We start from the raw sequence: 19,267 nt of genomic DNA, 5'->3' as shown, positions 1-19,267 counted from the left end.
TAGAATACAAAAAGAATAGAGAAGCTAGAGTTAGTTTTGTTTTTTTAAGAAAACAAGCAGATAGTAAATGAATAGAGTGCAAGTCTAAAAGAGCCAAGTTTTATTTTAAAGAATAGAATTAGAATAGAGAGTGCTAGAGTTAGGGTCAAATAAAGATGAAGAGATGTGTTTTTAGCCGACTCTTGAAGAAGGACTCGGATTGAGTTGGGCAGGTCATTCCACCATTAATGTAAAATGTACTTGACAAGTAAAATTACTTCAAATATTAAGTCTTGTTTTCTGACAAAATTATCAAAATTTTGTTAGTTTTTCTGACTTATTTCTCATGATTGCAAGTTCAACTCCTGCAGTTCTGAGGGAAAAGAGATGTAAATTGGCAATTGCAAGAAAAAAAGTCTGAATGACCTTTATTTCGATCTTTTAATGAGTGGTGTTAATGGCCTTCCATACACACGTCATCAGGAAGGAGTTACAAACATTTTATAACTTGTTGTTTTCCATTAAAAATATGTAAAAATTCTTAAATCAAGATACATTTAATTGAGAAGCAAAGTTAAGATATCAAACTTTGCTTTCTAAAAAACACACAAATCATCAAAACTGTGTGTGTATGCATAAATGAAGAAAGAAATATCAGTCAGAGGCAACAGAAAAAAAAGATTATTTTTCCAAACCAATATTCGGATACTTTTCCTTGTTTTAAGCATAAACTCACTTAGTTTTGATCATTTTGTCCTTAATATCTGAAGTCATTTTGCTTCTAGAGTAAATTAAGGATGCTTAGATATTTGTACTGGAAAACAAGACAGAAATACAGAGTACAAACAGTGAAGTTCTCAGTCTCCACCTCGACATGGTGTTTTCAAGCTTTTTTCAGACGCACAAACGCTGTGTAATTTGTGACGGCCGTCTGAGGGAGTTTGAGTCTGAGAAACGCCGATGAATGATCGCATTGTGTTGAGAAGGACAAAGAGACAGACAGAAAGAGGAAGACCTGCTAACGTTTTGTGTTTCTTAATCTTATTAGCGGACCAAGAAAACAATGATCAGACTGTGATGCTATTATGAACAGAAAAATATATCGACTGATATATGCAACATATGCCAGCATTCCCATCAAAAACACTCAATTACTGCATCAACATCCAATAAAACATGGGCTCTTAATACTATCAGCACTCTGGATCCTCATTAATGCCTTTATTACAAGGATTCTTTTTAAAAACTGAAAATGATCAAAAGACTCCTATAGTAAGAAACCACGGAGAAATGTTCTGGAGAAACACCTAACACTGTATTTATTTATAAATGAAAACCAATTAATTCACAATTTATCTGTGAAACATGTTCCAGGCCTGGATGAGAAACACTGATATAAATCACTCAGAGAATCTCATCAACAGCTCCGCTCAGAAATGATTGATTAACAAAATACTCTGTTTTAGCCTTTCTTTTTCAGGTGCAATGTCAAGGACAAACCTATCTGCCTCTTTATTTATGAACCAAGGTTCCTACGGTCTTGAGCTGGATATAAGAGGAAATCAGGAAGTGTGGTTTTTAGACCTGGAAAAGTCATGGAAATTAATAATGAATATGCATTTTTCTAGTTGCGTCAAGCTCTAAAATATTTTATTTAGTAGAAATTGCCATTTGTGAGACTTTTTTTCTATTAGAAACAACCATATTTATGGAAATGTATTTTTGAACCATGAAAAACATTGTCAATAAATCTTCTGAAATTACAGGATTACTTTAACTGCAATAAATTTGAATAAAAATGACAGATTTTATTTGATTAATTTACTATATTGACACTCCCTAGTTTTTGTAAATATTTATTTATTGATTCACTTTTTAACACCATGCTAGAATCACGGCTATTTTAGTTTTTGTAAATAAAAAAAAGTTTAGAAAACAAGTCAGAAATATCTAAATCTACAAGGAAGCCTTTGAATAACAATTTAAAAATGTAAATAAATAAAAGGTCTGTAGCTAATATAAAACATGAAATATTACATCAGTCAGGCAGATGAATGAAATGAATTAAACTGCTCATTTAGAGCTCGTTACACTGGCTGATGTCATTAATTAATCCACGCATTAAACAGAAATGTGGTTTGTTTTTTAAACTTAATAACAGCTTCACATTACTGATGCACAATTTCTGTTAATAAAAGATCTGTGTTTGCATTCTTACACGTTCAGATAAACATCATTTACTATTTTTAATCATTTTTTTCCCTCGTGGGACTGCAGGCCAGTCCCCATAATGTAGCTTAAACAAGAACACACACACACACACACACACACACACACACAAATCTGTCCGTTTCTTCACAGGCCGGCACATGTCATCCAGACACATGGACACGCGTGGGCTCACAGGGTCAGCCGGGGATTCGGGATAAACTCCCATAAATCCGCTGGTTAGAGTCATCATGACATCAAGTGCCGCACACAGTCAGCTGTCAATCATCCTGCTGAAGCCACGCCCCCTACAGACAACATCAGCATCAGACACATTCCTGATTCACTTATATCTCATCCCTCCGGCTTCTTCAGAGCAGAATCATATGACAATAACTGCTGAATGTTTAATAGATGATAAACACATGAATACTGGACTAATGAATCATTTCTGAAATGATTCACTCAATCTGAACAAGAGCAGGTGGGCGTGATCGACAGGCTTAGCGACGGTAACTAAGGCTTAGTGAGCGATCAGAGGATTTGAGTCACATGACCTCCTGCTGTCAGATCACACCTGCTGACTATAAACCATCAGATAAACACGACCTCTGACCTCCGCTGCTAACGACACACACAAAAGCGTTCGAAATCAATCTTTAATTATACACTAATTTCCTGAACTCAACAAGCTTTAGAGATGCATGTTAGAAATACAGTCAAACTGAAAATGATTCAGACACCAGATATCATTTTTGATATTGTTTTACCAGTGGGTGCAGGACACTAGTTCATTTCTGTAAGTGAGGAGAGCAAAATAAAGAAAACTGTGCCATATTATACCCAGAAACTCTTCATACAGTGGACCACCAGTAACATTTGGGAGCAAAACATATTCAGACACTGAGCTGAGCATGTTTTGTGTTTTTCTTTAATTGCTAATGTGATGTTTTTCCACCACAGACTGAACTAAATGAAGCAATGCTTGGTGATTGGTCGAGCTGAATTGGTATTATCTTAACTTTAACAGCTGACAGCAATTCAACTGAATTCATTACATACCTTTCTACCAAAGTTAGCTGATATTATCAAGATGAGTTTGTTCTGCAGTTTAACTCTGAGCTCTTCTCATATTTTATTACCATTTTCTAAACTATAGCGAATAAACTGATATAAAGTGAGAAATGCTGATTTTGGTTTGACTGTAGGTCATCTGTTCTAGTTAATTATACACCGTTTGAGCTTCTCATTAAAGGTTAATGATTTGATCATTTACTGCAGAGAAGGTAAAGGAGAACAGCTAAAGCTCAAAATCTCATCTGAGACACAACTGAGATTTTACCCTGCTACAATAATAATAATAATAATAATAATAATAATAATAATAATATGGATGATATTTAAACTAGTGAGAGGAAAGAATACTTCAGTTTCTAGTTTGAGTAAGAAAATCACACAGGATCTCTTTAATATATTATTTTAGTTTCTGAATGGAGATCAGGAGACGTTCGCTCAAGTCTCTCCTGCTTCTCAGATGTTTGTTCATCTCACACGTGTCTTCTCTAGAGGTTCAGATCTCAAATGTGTTTAGATTTGCCAAGATATCAAAGTCTGAAATCTCAAGATGAACTCATTTTAAAGCTCTAGACTCTTACTGGATCAGATGAGTCGCTGTCATCAAGATGCAATTATAGTTTTTATAAATATCTTTAAATAAGTTTTTATTTTTATATTTGTTGTTTTAGTTTATTATTTTTAATTTAGTTGTTTTATTAGTGTATATTCTTTTTATACGTTGTACTATTTTATTTATTAAAGTATTATATGTATTATTTTATTTCAGCTAACATTTATTTTAAGTAATGAAACATTTTTAATGGTTTTATTTTTAGTGAATTATAATAACCCTGGTTTTTAATCAAATGAGACACTTTAAGCACTTATGCATAAACATAATTAATAATAGTTGATGTAAAAATGTTAACATGCATTGTGTCATGAATTAGCAACATCTGAAGAAAACCGTTTTCTAAAGTGAAACCTGTTAAAAATCAACCACTGAGCAAATATTTGATCAAACGACTTTAATATGTGAGTAACTGTGTTGAATTATGAGACTGAACATTAACTACTGCAGTCAGGAACTGGAAAACTAGTATAAATAACCAAACCAGACCAATCCACTGCCACACTCAATCACACACGGAACTGAAAACCTAACATCACAGTAACAGTATAAACATATATATATATATATATATACACATAACCCAGGCTGGGTTCGGTCCCGTGTGACGGTCAGATGAATATCTGTCCATCTGCTGAGCTCCTGTCACATTTACATGCGAATACAGAGCTGTGATTGGGAAGAGTGTTATCAGAGCCGCTCAGGACCTGTGTGTGTGTGTGTGTGTGTGTGTGTGACACCCCTGACACACACACACACACGCCTGAGGACGGCGATATGGAGATCAATTAAATTGTTCTATTTTACACACACACACACACACACACACACACACACACACACACACACACACACACAGCAGTGTGATGAAGATGCCTGTTTCCACAGATACTGTTGCCACGCTCTGCTGCCATGGCGACAGTCAGCCTCACACCCGTTAACCCCAGTGTCCTCTGGGAGAAAGTCTCTGCACATCAGATCCACAGACGAGATATCATTACAATTATTACTGAATATGAAATATATACACATATGCAACAATCAAACAACTCAGACTTCATTTAGACTGAACTAATACCCAATATTCACTCAAAAACGTACAGAAATCATACAATTATAGTGTATAGTGAATCAAACATTATAATGGTCAATTGAAAAGATAAATAATGTGGTACTTTTTTATTTTGAATTTTTTTTATTTTATTTTGAAGAAAAAGAAATTATGAGGAAATGTGGATATGGTAACTAAAAGAACTGAGATAAAAGAAAACTGAATTAACTACTACATCACGACAAAAAGCACATTAATTTATAATATTATTGCTGTAGATATTATATAGATATGGTATTATATATAAATTTTTTAAATTAAACAATCAATCTGAAATTGTATGCACTTTGAATTCTGTGATTATAAACATTTCTTGCGTGAAACTGGGCATCAAAACATGCTCATGTTCAGCAGAAACGCTTAATAACAGTACTGCGTTTAAAAAAAAGTGTATTAATTAATATAAAAATCTGGATATGATAACACCTTTTGTTGAAATGAAATCTATATTTTTAATATAACCGAATCAAAAGTACTACATTAATACAAAATAATGAACAACTGCACATTAATTCATGATGTTACTGTATATTGTACATATTTTCACATATTTCAATTAAATGCACTTTAAATGTGATGTAGATGGGCTATATTTTATATTCCTATAAGTGAAGTCTATGATACTGTGTGCACTAAAAATGATGAATAACTGTTTATTATTTTAGTAATTTGGTATCTGTATCCAATAACAGCCTATAATCCGATCAACACAGATCCCTGAATGCATGATTACATTATTCAGTCCTGATCCTGTCTCTGATATATCACTGATTTATTCATGGATAATACAGCATATGAGATCTGAGACTGACGAATGGATGATGGAGTGACAGTCAAACTCATAAATCATCATCATTAATGACCCGCTTGTGCTTTTACTCCTTCAACATCAAGCTTTCATCCAATCAGATGCTCTTCTGCCCAAATTCAGACTGAAATGATGGCATGATTTGAGACCACAGTAAAGCACAATCATGATAACAACAATCCTTCAAACGCTCCTGCTCTCGCTGCACATGTAGGTCACCGGAAAACAGACGCATTACTACAAACACTAGCCTGATGAACACACACACACACACACACACACACACACTCACTCTCACACAGACACACACACTCACACACACACTCACACACACACACACACACACACACACACTGGACATCCACTTTGGGAGTAAACAGGAGCAGGAAGGAGAAAGAACCACCCATGAACCACATTACTGAAGAAAGATTGTTTCTGCTATGGCTTAGCACAAAATAACTACTCTTTTATACTATTTTATATTAAAGTTGTGTTATTAAATCAATTTTTCATTTGATTTTTAGTCACATTTATCCAAAATGAAAAAAATTTTTTTTTTGAAGCATTGAAGAAAATACTATTTCAGTCTTTCTTTATCCAAATGTAATTTCTGAGTGAAAATTGCTTCCAAGTAAAAAAAACAAGCAATATTTCAAAAGATTGCTGAAGTATGTTTTACAAGAGAATACTATTTTCAATCTTTCTACTTTGAAAGTTAATGTTTAATTTAATGTGTTAACTTTGCAATCACCAGTACAATTTACTAGAAATAAAATGAGAAATCATAAGAATTTTGTCGTAGGACTCAACAACATTCACAGCATTCAAGACACTGTAGGAACTGTAAAAAAATATCATTTATTTTCAAAAGATTACTGGAGTATGTCTTTTTAATTCAAAATGTCATGTTTAATTGAATATGTGTTACTTGCCGTTACTTTTTTCAGTCATTCTACGTCAAAATGTCATGTTTAATTCAAAATGCCATACCATTTATTTAGAACTTTCTGTATAATTTAATAGCAATTTGTGAGTGAATATTGTTACAAAGTACATTAATTCATTAAGCTGTCTTTTACCCCCCCCCCCCCACAAAAACAAGCAATTTTTCTAAAGATTATTGAATAAAAAATCTAAAATACTATTTCAGTCCTTCTATTTCAAAATGTGATGTTTAGATCGGTGTAATTATCCATAAATATACTAGCAATTTCTGAGTGAAAACTGAGAAACATCACAAGCTATTTTTGTAAAGATTGAAGTAGGCCTACATTCTACAAGAAAATACTACTTCAGTCTTTCGACCTTAAAATATCATGTTTAATTTGTAATTGCAAATATTTGTGTAATTTACCAGTTATTTGTGGCTGTAATTGTTCAAAGCACATTAAGTCATTCAGCAGATGAAGAGTATAACAAGCAATTCATCACACGATGCAATAAATGCTAGTAATACAGTACAAGCGTACTAAACCCCCAGCAGCTTCTCCTGAATAGTAGATCAGACACAGAACCCAAACACTGAACTTACTTCATCAGCTCCAGAACGCTCTCTCTCTCCAGAGAAACACTACCCACGAGACCACGACACATCTGCAGTCCTACAACTACTGCATCTGAGGCTTTACAGTCCAACAGCATGCTTTAAGAAGAAATCTCCATTAACAGTGTACTGTATCTATCATATCATCATATCATCATAAACCAGGCCAAAACTGGAAATAAAGCTGAACAAGAAGCATTCGTTTCATAAATAGAATAATGAATCAGTAAAAGCAATATCATGAAAGTCTGACCTTTCTGTCCTAATTAAATAATTAAACATCAAGGCATGATAAGATTTTATTTTGGTAAAATAAGCGTAATCTAGAGGCCTTTGCCTTTCATATAAGCCACTTCTGATCAACTAGAAGTCAAGTTATTATTTGTTCCTACAACTTGGAGAGGCAACAAGACTTTTGTCAGGGGGGTGTACATATTTACCAATTTTTTTTTATTTTTTAATCTCATTGAGATACGATTAAGAGTTTTTATTAATAATTAATTTTTTAAAATCTGTTTTCATTTTAAAGTTAAAGTTTTACTAATTTTATTGTGTGCTTTTGTCATTTTAGTAGTTTTTTAAAAATATGTCTATATAGTTTTTATTATTGTTTATTTCAGTTTTAGTTATTTTCAAGTTAAACTAAATTAAAATGAGAAAACCTGCCTTGACAACTACCTGAACATATTTATATTCTATATTATATTTTAGTTTAGTTCAGTTAATGTTTATTTTATTTCAAGTAAAGAAAATGTTTTTTTTTTAAATATTTTTAATTTTAGTTAAGAGACTTTTGTAAATATTTCTGAATAACAACGCAAATGAATGGTTGATGATTAATCATATTTATTCATTTTTAATTATATGAACAAATAAACAGTAGTATTTCTATTTATGCACATATGTCTTAATATATATGAACAATGTCCTGAGCAGATTTCTGTGAACATGTCTGATTGATAATGCATATGAAAAGTTTGAAACATTGAAACAGTAAAATGATTCAGTGAAGTCTCTGAAGCACTCAAAGGAATGACTGCTAGTCTAACATCACCTTCAATATTCAGATAAATAAAACATCTGATTCACTGAGATATTGTTGCTGAATTCTGCAAAATGACTGAAATCTGATTATGAACACTGGCTATTTATGGGCTAATTTAAGCGCTACAGGGAGGTTTAGCACAGAAAGCTGTTGTGTTGGCTATGAGCATCGCTCACCTGCTGACATGCATGTTACAGCCAACAAAGCCTCTCATTCAGAGCACAAACCCATACCAGTGTGACCTTTACAGACCTACAGTTCTGAATACAAGCGGATGACAATGGCTAACTGAAGCATGCAATATGATGTTTATGCAAGGTACAGATGAAAATAAACAATTCTGCAGCCGTTTAGATTTCATAAAGCCATTTCAAATATTCACTGCTAACGATGTGCAATCAAAAAGCGCTGTGACATCACAATGCACTGTTTATTTGGCCAAAAACTGTGTATAAACAAAACCACAGCTTAAAAATGTTCACAGAAATCTCAAAGTTAATATACCTATTAAAATGTTTATTATTTCAATCATCATATCGGTGGATATAAATATAAAGACGTGTAAAATTCTTCGGGTTCATTGAGTGAAAAAAGTGCATGGGATGGTCATAACAGGTCATGATTGTTTATTTTACGTCTTGCAATTAAACTCTGGTATTATTGGCTGAAACAATGCTTCCTCTGGTTGAAGAACAGCCTTTAGCATTTACAGAAAAATACATACATTAAGATGCATATTAAATATGTTCAACTGGCAGAAGAACACATAAAACGCCATTTATTTGAGCTCTATTGCCCAGTCCGGGTTCCAATACTATAGTATAAACATGTCCTGAACACAGCGTGAGTTTAACATTTGTCCAGGAGCGTGAAACAGCTGTCAAACCTCTATTTCTACAGACCTTTTGGTGGCAAGCCCAACTAAAGCACAGTCCACCAAAACACAGTTATAGCTAATCAATATCTTTACTCTGTAGCACAATAAACAGAACATCACCAAAGACTCTGCATGTGCTTCAGGCCTACGCTGTTTACATCATTCATTCTCATTATACTGATGGAATCTGACGGTAATACCATGGTATTTTATACACCAATGACTGCAATATTCACATATCATGGTATCGGCACGGTACCCCAATGCTCATCCCAAAATACCATGGTATATTCCCAAAAAAGCTCATCCTTTAAGAGTCTAGGAATGGTGAGAATACAGTGGAGACTGCGGTGTGGGAAATTACAGGCTTAGACCAACCCAGAGACAATGTGTCTTACAGTAAAAATACACTTAAACTGATTGTTAGCGTTTAAAAATAGCGTGTTCCTCGAAACACAATGCAGCTCCAGTTGAGTTCAGCCGCCATCTTGGGAGGCGTTCACACACAACGCGTTCCTCTCGAGCGATATTAGCACAACGATTCATTTGATCGAGTCATGTTTGAAAGAAACATCGCCTAACAAAGACTGAGGAAAGATCAAAGGCATCCCGACGTCAGGAAAACCATCTTCTCTACACACACACAAACACACACACACACACTCTCTCTCTCTCTCTCTCTCTCTCTCTCTCACACACACACACACACACACACACACACACACTCTCTCTCTCTCTCTCACACACACACACAAACACTGATTTACTCGATGAAAACCTCAGTGAATCATAATTTGGAATCAATCCCAGAAAACTCTTATTTTCCGGTTTCAGAAGCTCCAGGATCTCGGTTGATTTCTAGAGGATTCGGGTTTGATCCCGTTATGATTCCTGTAGTTTGATCCCAATCCAACAGGCCACTGAACACATTCCTGCATTAACTATCATTATTAACTACAACTATCACATTAACTAGAACTATCACATTAACTATCTGGATTCACACATCTGGATAAATCTGGATAACTATCTGGATTCACACCGAAATAGAGTCAAACACACCGAATCCGCGGATGTCGCGGCACATTACGCGTTAAACGCCGCTGCCGCTCGCTAGATCAGCTTCAGCCTGAGTTTGATTATTAATATTAATCTGTTGTACAGCATGCGTTCATAATATCGCTCATATAAGAACGCGATTATTCCCACTATTACCGTTTATTCTCATTATTCTCCTATAAAACAAACACACAAGGCTTAGATATTAAACCTTATTCAGAAGAAAACAGCGCCGCGATCTTTTGTATAGAAAGGATCGCTCCGCGTCATCGCGTCGGTTCTAGTGCATCTATCGCTGCGATGATGTTACATTGAATCTGTTTCTGACCTCAGCCGCGAGCGTCGATGTCGCGGCCAGCAGTAACATGAAGAGCCCTCGACAGCCCATTCTGCGCCTCTTCTGTGTGCTTCCAGCTAAACGCGACGCTCTGTATCGAGTAAATATCCGTGTGGTGGAAGATGTCGGTGTGGATCGCGTCTGCTCTCAGAGGAATGCGCTGATCCTGCGATGATGACGCGTCACCTGACCGGACACCGGGAGGAGGAGCGGGGAGCACTCAAAATACTGACCAATACAATTAAAATCAAATCAAAGACAGCACTAACTTATTCTTACTTATTTCTCTTTTAATTTAAATATATTTTATTATTTATTTTATATGCATTTGTGTTTATATTTCTTATAAAACTTATAATTTATTTAATCTTACATACATTTAATGAGTAATATCAAAAATGTTTTACTCTTTAGTCAGTTATCTGTTTTTCAATCAGTTTATTTTTACTTAATTGTATTTTTTTACATTTTAAAATGTAATTGTTTTTCTTTTGCCATATCACTATACAATAACAGGCATTGCTTCTCTAATGCATGCATTTGTGTTTATAAAAGCAAATTAAAACATGAAATGTCATGGATTCTAGATTATGCTCAAGCTGGAGAATTTAATTATGCTCATTTCTGTTATTTGCTGCCACCGTGTGGTCGATCATGAAAACATTATTATAAATGTGTAATAGCATATTAGTCTAGTTTGGTAAATTCTCATATTCCATATTTCTAAATGAAATTATTTTATATTTTAATGTACTTTCTTGGATGTGTGTGCAAATTAGCTTTGAAAGACCTCAAAGAATAAAGCATTGTACTAACGAAGTGTGTGATAGCATATATGCACCACAGAGGAAAACACGAGCGTGCAGCCTTCAGGTTTATTATGAAAAGTAAAAACAGACATACATTGCATTAATGTTTTGCTGTTTGGACACAGTTAACTACACCCGGTGTGTCTCCGTAACAGTAGCCAACCACAAATACAACTCGCTCTTTCAAATTTTATTCCCTCAGTTGATAAATTAATTAATCGAGACACATTTTAGGTATAAGAATATAATGTTACTCTGTACAACACATATGACGTTTACTCCCATATTAACAGTTCATTTCTTTTGACAGATAACACTGATCTTCAACAAGCCGCATCAAAAGAAAACAGTTTTTAGGCCTGTCCTGGTCTCATGTTGCCTAATAAGGTTTATTAGTGTCCGTTAGGTTTCTGAGACCATAAATGTCCATATCATAAATTAAAATCCTCCAGTCATCCTGTAGGAATCATCTTTGCGCTGCTCCAGTGAGTGGAAATCCCTGCTTTGTCTGGCAGTTGTGCTTTATCTTGTGCGTCCTCAGAATAACACACATCAGGCGGCTCATTTGCGGCTGTAGCCTGGATAGGGTGGAGGTGGAGAGTAGTTTGCCGCTCTGGGTGGAGTGGGTGTGTATGGAGGCGGCCGTAGATCAGGAGGACACATCTCATAATCATAGCCGTAAGGAGGTGGAGGATCTGAGAGCAATGAGACAGAACTGGAAATGAATGCTGCGTTTACAGGAGCAACAAGCAGGACAGATTTATAGGCTTTGTTTATATTTGGATTGACATGCAAAACTGTCAAATATTACCTTATATTATAATTATGATCAAAAGCTTTAATTATTGCTTAACATGTTCATTATGTCTGTTTAACTGAATACAAGATGTTTACTAACCACATAACCTGTGAAAAATAATCTTGTTTAGTCTTTGAATTAAGATTATTTTTCTTACCCCATTGGCAGATATTTTTACTTGTTTTATGCAAAAACTAACAAAATTTGAATTATGTTTTCAGAAGACAAGACAAAATATCTTGTCGTTTTACTTGTCAAGTAAATGCATCCTGATTCAAGAGTGTTTAGATATTTATACTAGAAAACAACACATAAATACTGAGGAAGAAAGACATTTGTTTGCAGTGTAAGGCAGTTTAGATATTTTTACTGGAAATCAAGACCAAAAATCTGAGGAATATATATTTTTATATTCATGCCATGACTTTATGAAATTCTGCCTTTTATTAATTTCTTAAGTATTTGCTGTGATTTTTAAGGCCTTAATTTGTGGAAAGGCAAATTAAGACTTTAAGACCAATATAAACCCTGTCTTAATTTAATGCTTTCCCCCTCGAAATCAAATCAGAATTAATTTTTTGTAATACTCTTAAGGAAGCACATTTTGAAAGCAAATAGTGAAGGTGATTGAAAATCTTAAAAAGTTAAGTCACATTTATTTCTATAGTGCTTTATACAGTAAAGATAGTTTCAACGCAGTTTTACAGAAATAAACAGTAAATAACAGTGTTAATGTTGCAAAGTTCATCAATAATGAAACTACTTCAAAAGCAGCTCTATAGAAAACAATATGATCATTATTCAGTTCAATGATGGTTCAATTCAGCTTAATTCTGTTCAAATGTGATTCTCAGTGCAGTTAAATGGATAGTATTACTGAGTATGAATTGATTGTAAGTGCAAGTTAAATGGACTGATGCTGGTTTAGCATGCTGGTTGTAGTTAGTCCGTGTGAAGGCTTGTGTGTGTTGTTGTGTTACCTGGGTAACCCTGAGTCACGGTGCTGATGTACGACGAGCTGAAGACGCCCACTCTCGCCCCGCGGCTGTTCTTCACACACATACAGATGCACAGAAAGATGGCGGCCACCGCTCCCATCAGAAACACCACGCCAAACACGATCCCGGAGATAGCCGTTCCCCTGAGCGAACAAAACACAAAACTGAGACTAACATACACGAGCTGCACGAGTACTAGTGATGCTCGATTCATCAAACACTAACTACCTGTCTGTTTCATGGCAGGATAAACTCAATATTTGCATTCACTGTGTTTTTGTGGAGTCAGACCACCCATGCTCATATTTATTTGTCTCCTGATGGATCCCGTCCATTTGTGAGTCAACGGTGATCCGTCTCTTGTGTGATCAGGGACCTGACTAAACACGGCGCAAGAGACAAATGTGTTGCTTTTGTCATTTCGAGTTTGGTCGAATGTGTGAGCGAGAGACTGAGTTCAGACTGATGCCTTCACTGCAGGAAATATCTGCCAATGGAGTAAAAAAAATAATCTTCATTCAAAGGCTAAACAAGATCATTTTTCTTACCCCATTGGCAGATATTTTTACTTGTTTTAAGCAAAAACTAACAAAATTTGAATTATATTTTCAGAAAACAAGACAAAATATCTTAAGTCGCTTTACTTGTCAAGTAACTGCATCTTAATTCCAGAATTTGTAGATATTTATACAAGAAAACAAGACAAAAATACTAAGGAAGAAAATAATTTTTTGCAGTGTTGAGGTTTGGTTAAGACCTAGCCAAAGCATCTGAGATGCTCATGTGAGGAGAAACATCTAAGAAGCTAGGGCTGTTATAATAATCCATTCTCCAATGCATCGCAGTTCTCTCTTTGATGATTCTGAGCTTATTTATTTTCACACATATGGCATGCGTGTGTTTGATGTCCTGAAGCACGAGCGCTCCTGCAGTTAAATGCACTTGCATCTGAATGCTCCGAAACAAAGTCAGTTATGTTCTCAGAACAGTACAAAACATCTGATATGTGGAAATAGATCTGTGCATTACTCATTAATTAAAGCTGCCACTGTCATGATCTCATCAGTAATAATGCTGAGGAAAATACAAAAACCCATAACTATGATTATCTGTAAACTTTTGGATACTTAAAGCACTCTCAGATACTGAAAGTTATCATTTGTAACCCCCCCCCCCCCCCTTCCCCCCTTATTATTTATATGTTTTGAAGCTATATTCTGTTGGTTAACAACTGTTTTGATATATTATGTAATTATTTTAAAAAGTAGCCTACTTTATAATTTAATAAAAATGTACAAAATATACATTCTAAAAGATTTTGCAAACATTCTCAATAAGTTATAAAAATGTTATTCCGGAATGTTCAAAACGTCCCTGTTGTTTATTTTTAAAAACGTTATTCAAACGTTAAGAGAACGTTCCATTGTATCATTTTGCAAACATTATGGGAACGTTACTTTTGAATGTTCTCTGAACATTCTGAAACAGGAAGTGACATTTAAAAAATTTTCCAACAATAAAGTTTCAGAAAAACGAGTTAACAGTATTAAAGACCAGACAACTTTGGACAAATGTTCTGTTAACGTTACTGTTCATAACTTTGAGAGAACATTGCTGTAATGTTCTCTGTTAGTTGAGAGCCTCTATTAAAGAGAAACAATGAAGATATTGAAGAGGTTTCATGTGTGAAATCATCTGAAGTCACTTTTATCACTTGAGCACTCGACTGTGGTCATTAAATATGTGTTTGGATTAGTGCTGTCAAACGATTAATCACAATTAATCATTTGATAACACTAGTTTGAATTTATGCAAACTAGCATCAGTATTATTAGACGTAATTGGACAGGAGGGTTGATTATGGGATGTGGGTTGGATTTCAGATTGAAGTGGAAAAGCAGCTGTGTGTGAGGGGGAGGGGAGGTCAGAGGTCACGTCAGTGCTGGTGTTATACATGTGCTGTGTGAGAGTGTGTGTGTGTGTGTTCTGCATACATGGTTGTATAATGTCATGGGTATTCCAATGTGAAATTTCTTGTGTCCTCATAAACCGCCAAATTGATTAAAAACATACTAAACTGAAATTCTACAAATGCCAGTAGTTTTGTGTGAGGGGCAGGTTTAGGTGTAGGATTAGGATTAGGGGAGAGAACATACAGTTTGGACAGTAAAAAAACCATTACATAGAAACTCAACGGGTGTAAGTGTGTGTGTGTACTTACGAGAGCACGTCTCCCACATACGCATAGTAAGAGCAGCAGAACGGAGGAACCCCATCACAGCAGTACTCAATACAGCTGTTACACTGAGCATCTCCACGGCCTACAGAACACACACACATGATTTATATAAAATATGTTATATTTACAATAATATTTGCTCAGTGTGAACTGATTTATAGGATCACTGGCATCAGAAACATGATATAATTCACATTTTCACCATTTAGCGATGTGCGTTATGGTTAGGGAAAATTCAAAATCACAATCTTATGTTAGTATTTAGGAGTTTTAGTTCATATTTTGAATTAGACTTCATTTTTATATTTTCAGTTTTTAATTAATTCATTACATTTTTTGCATTTGTATTGTTTTGTCATTTTTTAAATTAATCTTATCTTACGTCTATATAGTTTTCATAAGGATACACTAACCAAAAATTTGAAATGTTGCCATGGAAACTAGCTGAAATAAAACAAGTTTTAAATAAAATGTTTATAAAGGTTTTATTTTTAATGCTTGTTTTACTTCAAGTAATGAAAAGGTTTTAATGGTTTTTAGTTTTAGTAATAATAACTGTTCACAATAAATAAAAACAAGCTCTTATTTAATTCACAAGTGTGAATTTGAAGTGAAGTGGATTTTTTTTTATTATATAAAAAAATATTTTATTAGAATATTTTTTTTTGTTTTTTTTATTGTTGATTTTGTTTTTATATAATCTGTTAATATTATTTTTACATCTCATATGTAAAGCACTTTTAGCATTGTGTATGAAACGAAAATACCATAGTTACTAAATTTAGTAAGAAATAATCATTTTTAAAATGTTTGAATATTTTCAGTGGAAAACAAGACACCGATAAAGATATGGAATATGATATTTTTGCAGTGTTTCACTTCTATTGAATTGAAGATGCTTTAAGAACATTGTTGTGTATTGAGACAAAACCATCTGATCAAAATCTCCCTTCCGTGTTTCTCAGTTTTTAGTGTTGTGTTAGAGGGCTGAGCTTGTCTATTCTGATCATTCCTGCTGCCGACAGACGAGTCTGATCCTGCACAGAGAATAATCAGCGCTTCATCATGTGTTGCTTCTTGCTCAGAGCTCGTTAATGCACCAAACACGCCTGCTGGATTGGCATCAAACGCTATTGATCTGTGATTAAGAGAGCTTTATGACACATTTCATGACTGGATTGCATTTGCACTGCTGGTGAAGGGTGTATAGGCTACAGCACAACTATTGCTTAACACAAGTCCATCTGTATAGATCTGGGTCCAAGGCTTCTTATCTTGTGTTTTGATGCCATGACATACTTGAAAAAGTTGTACTCTAAATACAACTGTTTTAGCACTTAAAATCTTTTAATGTACATATCTCAAGCTCATGCTCAAGGACAAGGATGGTTGGTACACAATTACAGCGCTATCTTGTCCTGCCCACACTAATCACAGTATAATTGGTGTAATGATGTCTTCTGAAGCACCAAAATTTGGCTTCAACTTGAGTGGCGTCTGTTTGCATTTGGCTTCCCAGAGGAAATGTGGGGGCCTGCAGACTGGGTGGTCCCCTAGAGGCCCTCGCTGTACCTCTGGGTCCTGTCGGTCAACACTATTGGGACAAAGACGCTTTAGACACACTGGCGCTTTAAATGCTACCACACACACACACACACACACACACACACACATACACATCTCCTACATATATGTATGTATGCATAGTTTAATCATAAAGCTCCAGAAAAGTGTTCTGTGATGCTATCAGATGGTCATAATAAGATACTGAATGAATACAGTGTCCATATACCATGATATTTACTTAATACTTATGTATTTCAAAGAATGCCATGGTATTATTATGGCAGCATTAAAAGCAATTACTCTAGTCAATAGCAATTACTCTAAAGCAAGTTTTTTTCAGCATCAAAAAGGTGAGAAAACTGAATAAACTAACTCTTACACAGACAACGGAGAAATTGTTAGTTAACCCATATATAAAATAATTATAAAACTAGTGTGTTAGTAACTCATAAGTAACTTTTCTTTGTTTGTAAGTTCCCAGCTAACAGGAAACATTCACTTTCAATAACGTTTTTCAAATTCTATAAATGTTACAATTTTTTTCAAAGTAATGTTTATGGAACGTTCTTATAACTTAATATTTAATGCGTTCTCAACATTGAGAGAAAGCGTTCTTGGTATAACACTCTGAAGGCATGATGTTCTGTAGCTACTTGAACGTTCTTAAAAGCGTTTTTGTAGCCTTTAAATAACATTCTAATCAACGTTTTAGAATCGCTTCAAAACAATGTTCCCACGACGTTTTTCTAGCCTAAATTTGGCATTACCAGCCATTACCATGATAGCTTTAAACACAGAATTATAAAGTCACTTCATCATAATGAGAAAGTCTAACTTTTACAAACACAACTGAGAAACTGTTAAAATAATCATACAATTGTAGCACGTAAAGTTAATTAATAACCTGATATTCCTTTGTTTGTAGTTTAAATAAATAATCGCTTACACTTTTAATTGATCTAGTTCTCAAATATAAAACTACATTACCGGCAAAGAAGCAAAGCAGCAGAGAGTCCCGCAAGAACTTCCATCTCTTCTGTGAACTCCTCGGATTCTCCATAATATCGCTGGACATTTCTGTTAAAAACGCGTCGAAACAACTTTCACATGTTATTAGATCTTTCCACAGCTGATCGTTCATTCTGCCATGTCTTAAATCTGATTAGAAACTGTGCCTATATGTTGTTCTGACTGTCAAACGAACTCTTTTCTCCATAACACTCCACGTGTTCCACGACTCGTCTCTCAGTCACAACTTCTCCTTTGACTCCTTCCTCTTTGTCTTGAACTTCTTCTCCTTGCGCTATGTTCTTCTCTTCGCCTCGATCCCCTCCCCCAGGAACATCGCCCAGGCGACTGAACGCCGTCACGACTCCTCATCACACAAACCTGCTTACCTCAGAAATAATCATTCTGGGAACACTTATGCCTCTTCAATAGCGGCCTCATCTTCTCGCCAGTGTCCCTGAAGACTATATTTAGATCTCTCTTCAGTCGTGTTTTCACGAATCCGCTCTGTGTGCAACATCCCTGACCTGAGCTCAAGAGCATCTCACAACACGTGCCTCGGGATTATAGACCCAGATGTGCTTCATTCACTTGATCAACTCATATTTGGAACTACCCAATCTCATATCTCATAAGTGCTTATCAATACCACGAGCTTCTGTTTCTGTTTGGCCTGCTATTTATAAGCAACAATTGTTCTTGGTTATGCGAATGTTAATGGAACATTTCATTTGATCATTTGCAGACATTACAGGGATGTTACATTTGAATGATCTCGGAACATTCTGAAAAAAGTGGTAACATTTAAAAATGTTATATGAACATCCAACTAAAACATTTAAGAAAAAAATAATTCCATGAATGATGTATAAATATTGCTTTTGTGCTAATGTTTTGAGAACATTATTAAAGAGCAGATAACGGACGTTCTATTAATGTTACTGCACATTAGACAAGGTTTCTTGTTCAATTCAATGTTGTTTAAGGGAAAGCAAATATTTACATCTTGCCATCTCACATATTTACATTTACACATCTTTCTTGTTCTACCCTGTGATCTTACTCAGTTTTCAGACAGTCAGAAAAAAAGGTTTTCATTAGAAAAGGTCTTGCTATCATGGGGTGCAAAGTGACTTGTTATTTTACTGAGCAGTTGGGTGCATGTATTATTTAGCAGAAGGACTGGCCGGGGCT

General features: G+C 34.9%; 2 protein-coding genes across 4 annotated transcripts in view; both read right to left on the bottom strand.

Moving 5' to 3' along the window:
• The window catches only part of LOC306873940 (amyloid-beta A4 protein-like), a 32,670-nt gene extending 21,828 nt beyond the window's left edge, over positions 1–10,842 (bottom strand). For both annotated transcript variants that reach the window (XM_079423536.1, XM_079423537.1), the window contains exon 1: positions 10,646–10,842. In XM_079423536.1, the coding sequence (XP_079279662.1) occupies positions 10,646–10,705 (60 nt within the window). In that variant the 5' untranslated portion in view covers positions 10,706–10,842. The remainder of the gene's footprint in view (positions 1–10,645) is intronic.
• A 674-nt stretch (positions 10,843–11,516) lies between these two features.
• LOC306873649 (cysteine and tyrosine-rich protein 1-like) lies at positions 11,517–18,532 on the bottom strand. Of its 2 annotated transcripts, XM_079423092.1 has the most exons (5): positions 18,053–18,365; positions 16,969–17,093; positions 15,482–15,581; positions 13,243–13,403; positions 11,517–12,158 (listed from the first exon to the last, which is right to left on the bottom strand). In XM_079423092.1, the coding sequence occupies exons 1-5, from the start codon at positions 18,094–18,096 to the stop codon at positions 12,025–12,027; spliced, it is 564 nt and encodes a 187-aa protein (XP_079279218.1). In that variant the 5' UTR covers positions 18,097–18,365; the 3' UTR covers positions 11,517–12,024. The 2 variants fall into 2 exon arrangements, with proteins under 2 accessions (XP_079279218.1, XP_079279219.1); XM_079423093.1 differs by lacking the exon at positions 16,969–17,093 and having other exon boundaries at positions 18,053–18,532.
• Between the last annotated feature and the right edge of the window lie 735 nt (positions 18,533–19,267).

The sequence above is a fragment of the Barbus barbus genome (genome assembly GCF_936440315.1).
Source record: "Barbus barbus genome assembly, chromosome: 8".
NCBI classification, from domain to species: domain Eukaryota; kingdom Metazoa; phylum Chordata; class Actinopteri; order Cypriniformes; family Cyprinidae; genus Barbus; species Barbus barbus.
This window is presented reverse-complemented; position numbering and strand designations above follow the sequence as displayed.

What these genes read in the sequence shown, in the direction of transcription:
- LOC306873649 (XM_079423092.1), bottom strand. Translation starts at nt 18,096, where the DNA reads ATGGAAGTTCTTGCGGGACTCTCTGCTGCTTTGCTTCTTTGCCG. An exon ending in CAAGTTGAAGCCAAATTTTG is followed by an intron (nt 15,582 to 16,968) that starts GTGCTTCAGAAG and finishes TGTGTTCTGTAG; the next exon opens with GCCGTGGAGATGCTCAGTGT. An exon ending in CGTGACTCAGGGTTACCCAG is followed by an intron (nt 12,159 to 13,242) that starts GTAACACAACAA and finishes CATTGCTCTCAG; the next exon opens with ATCCTCCACCTCCTTACGGC.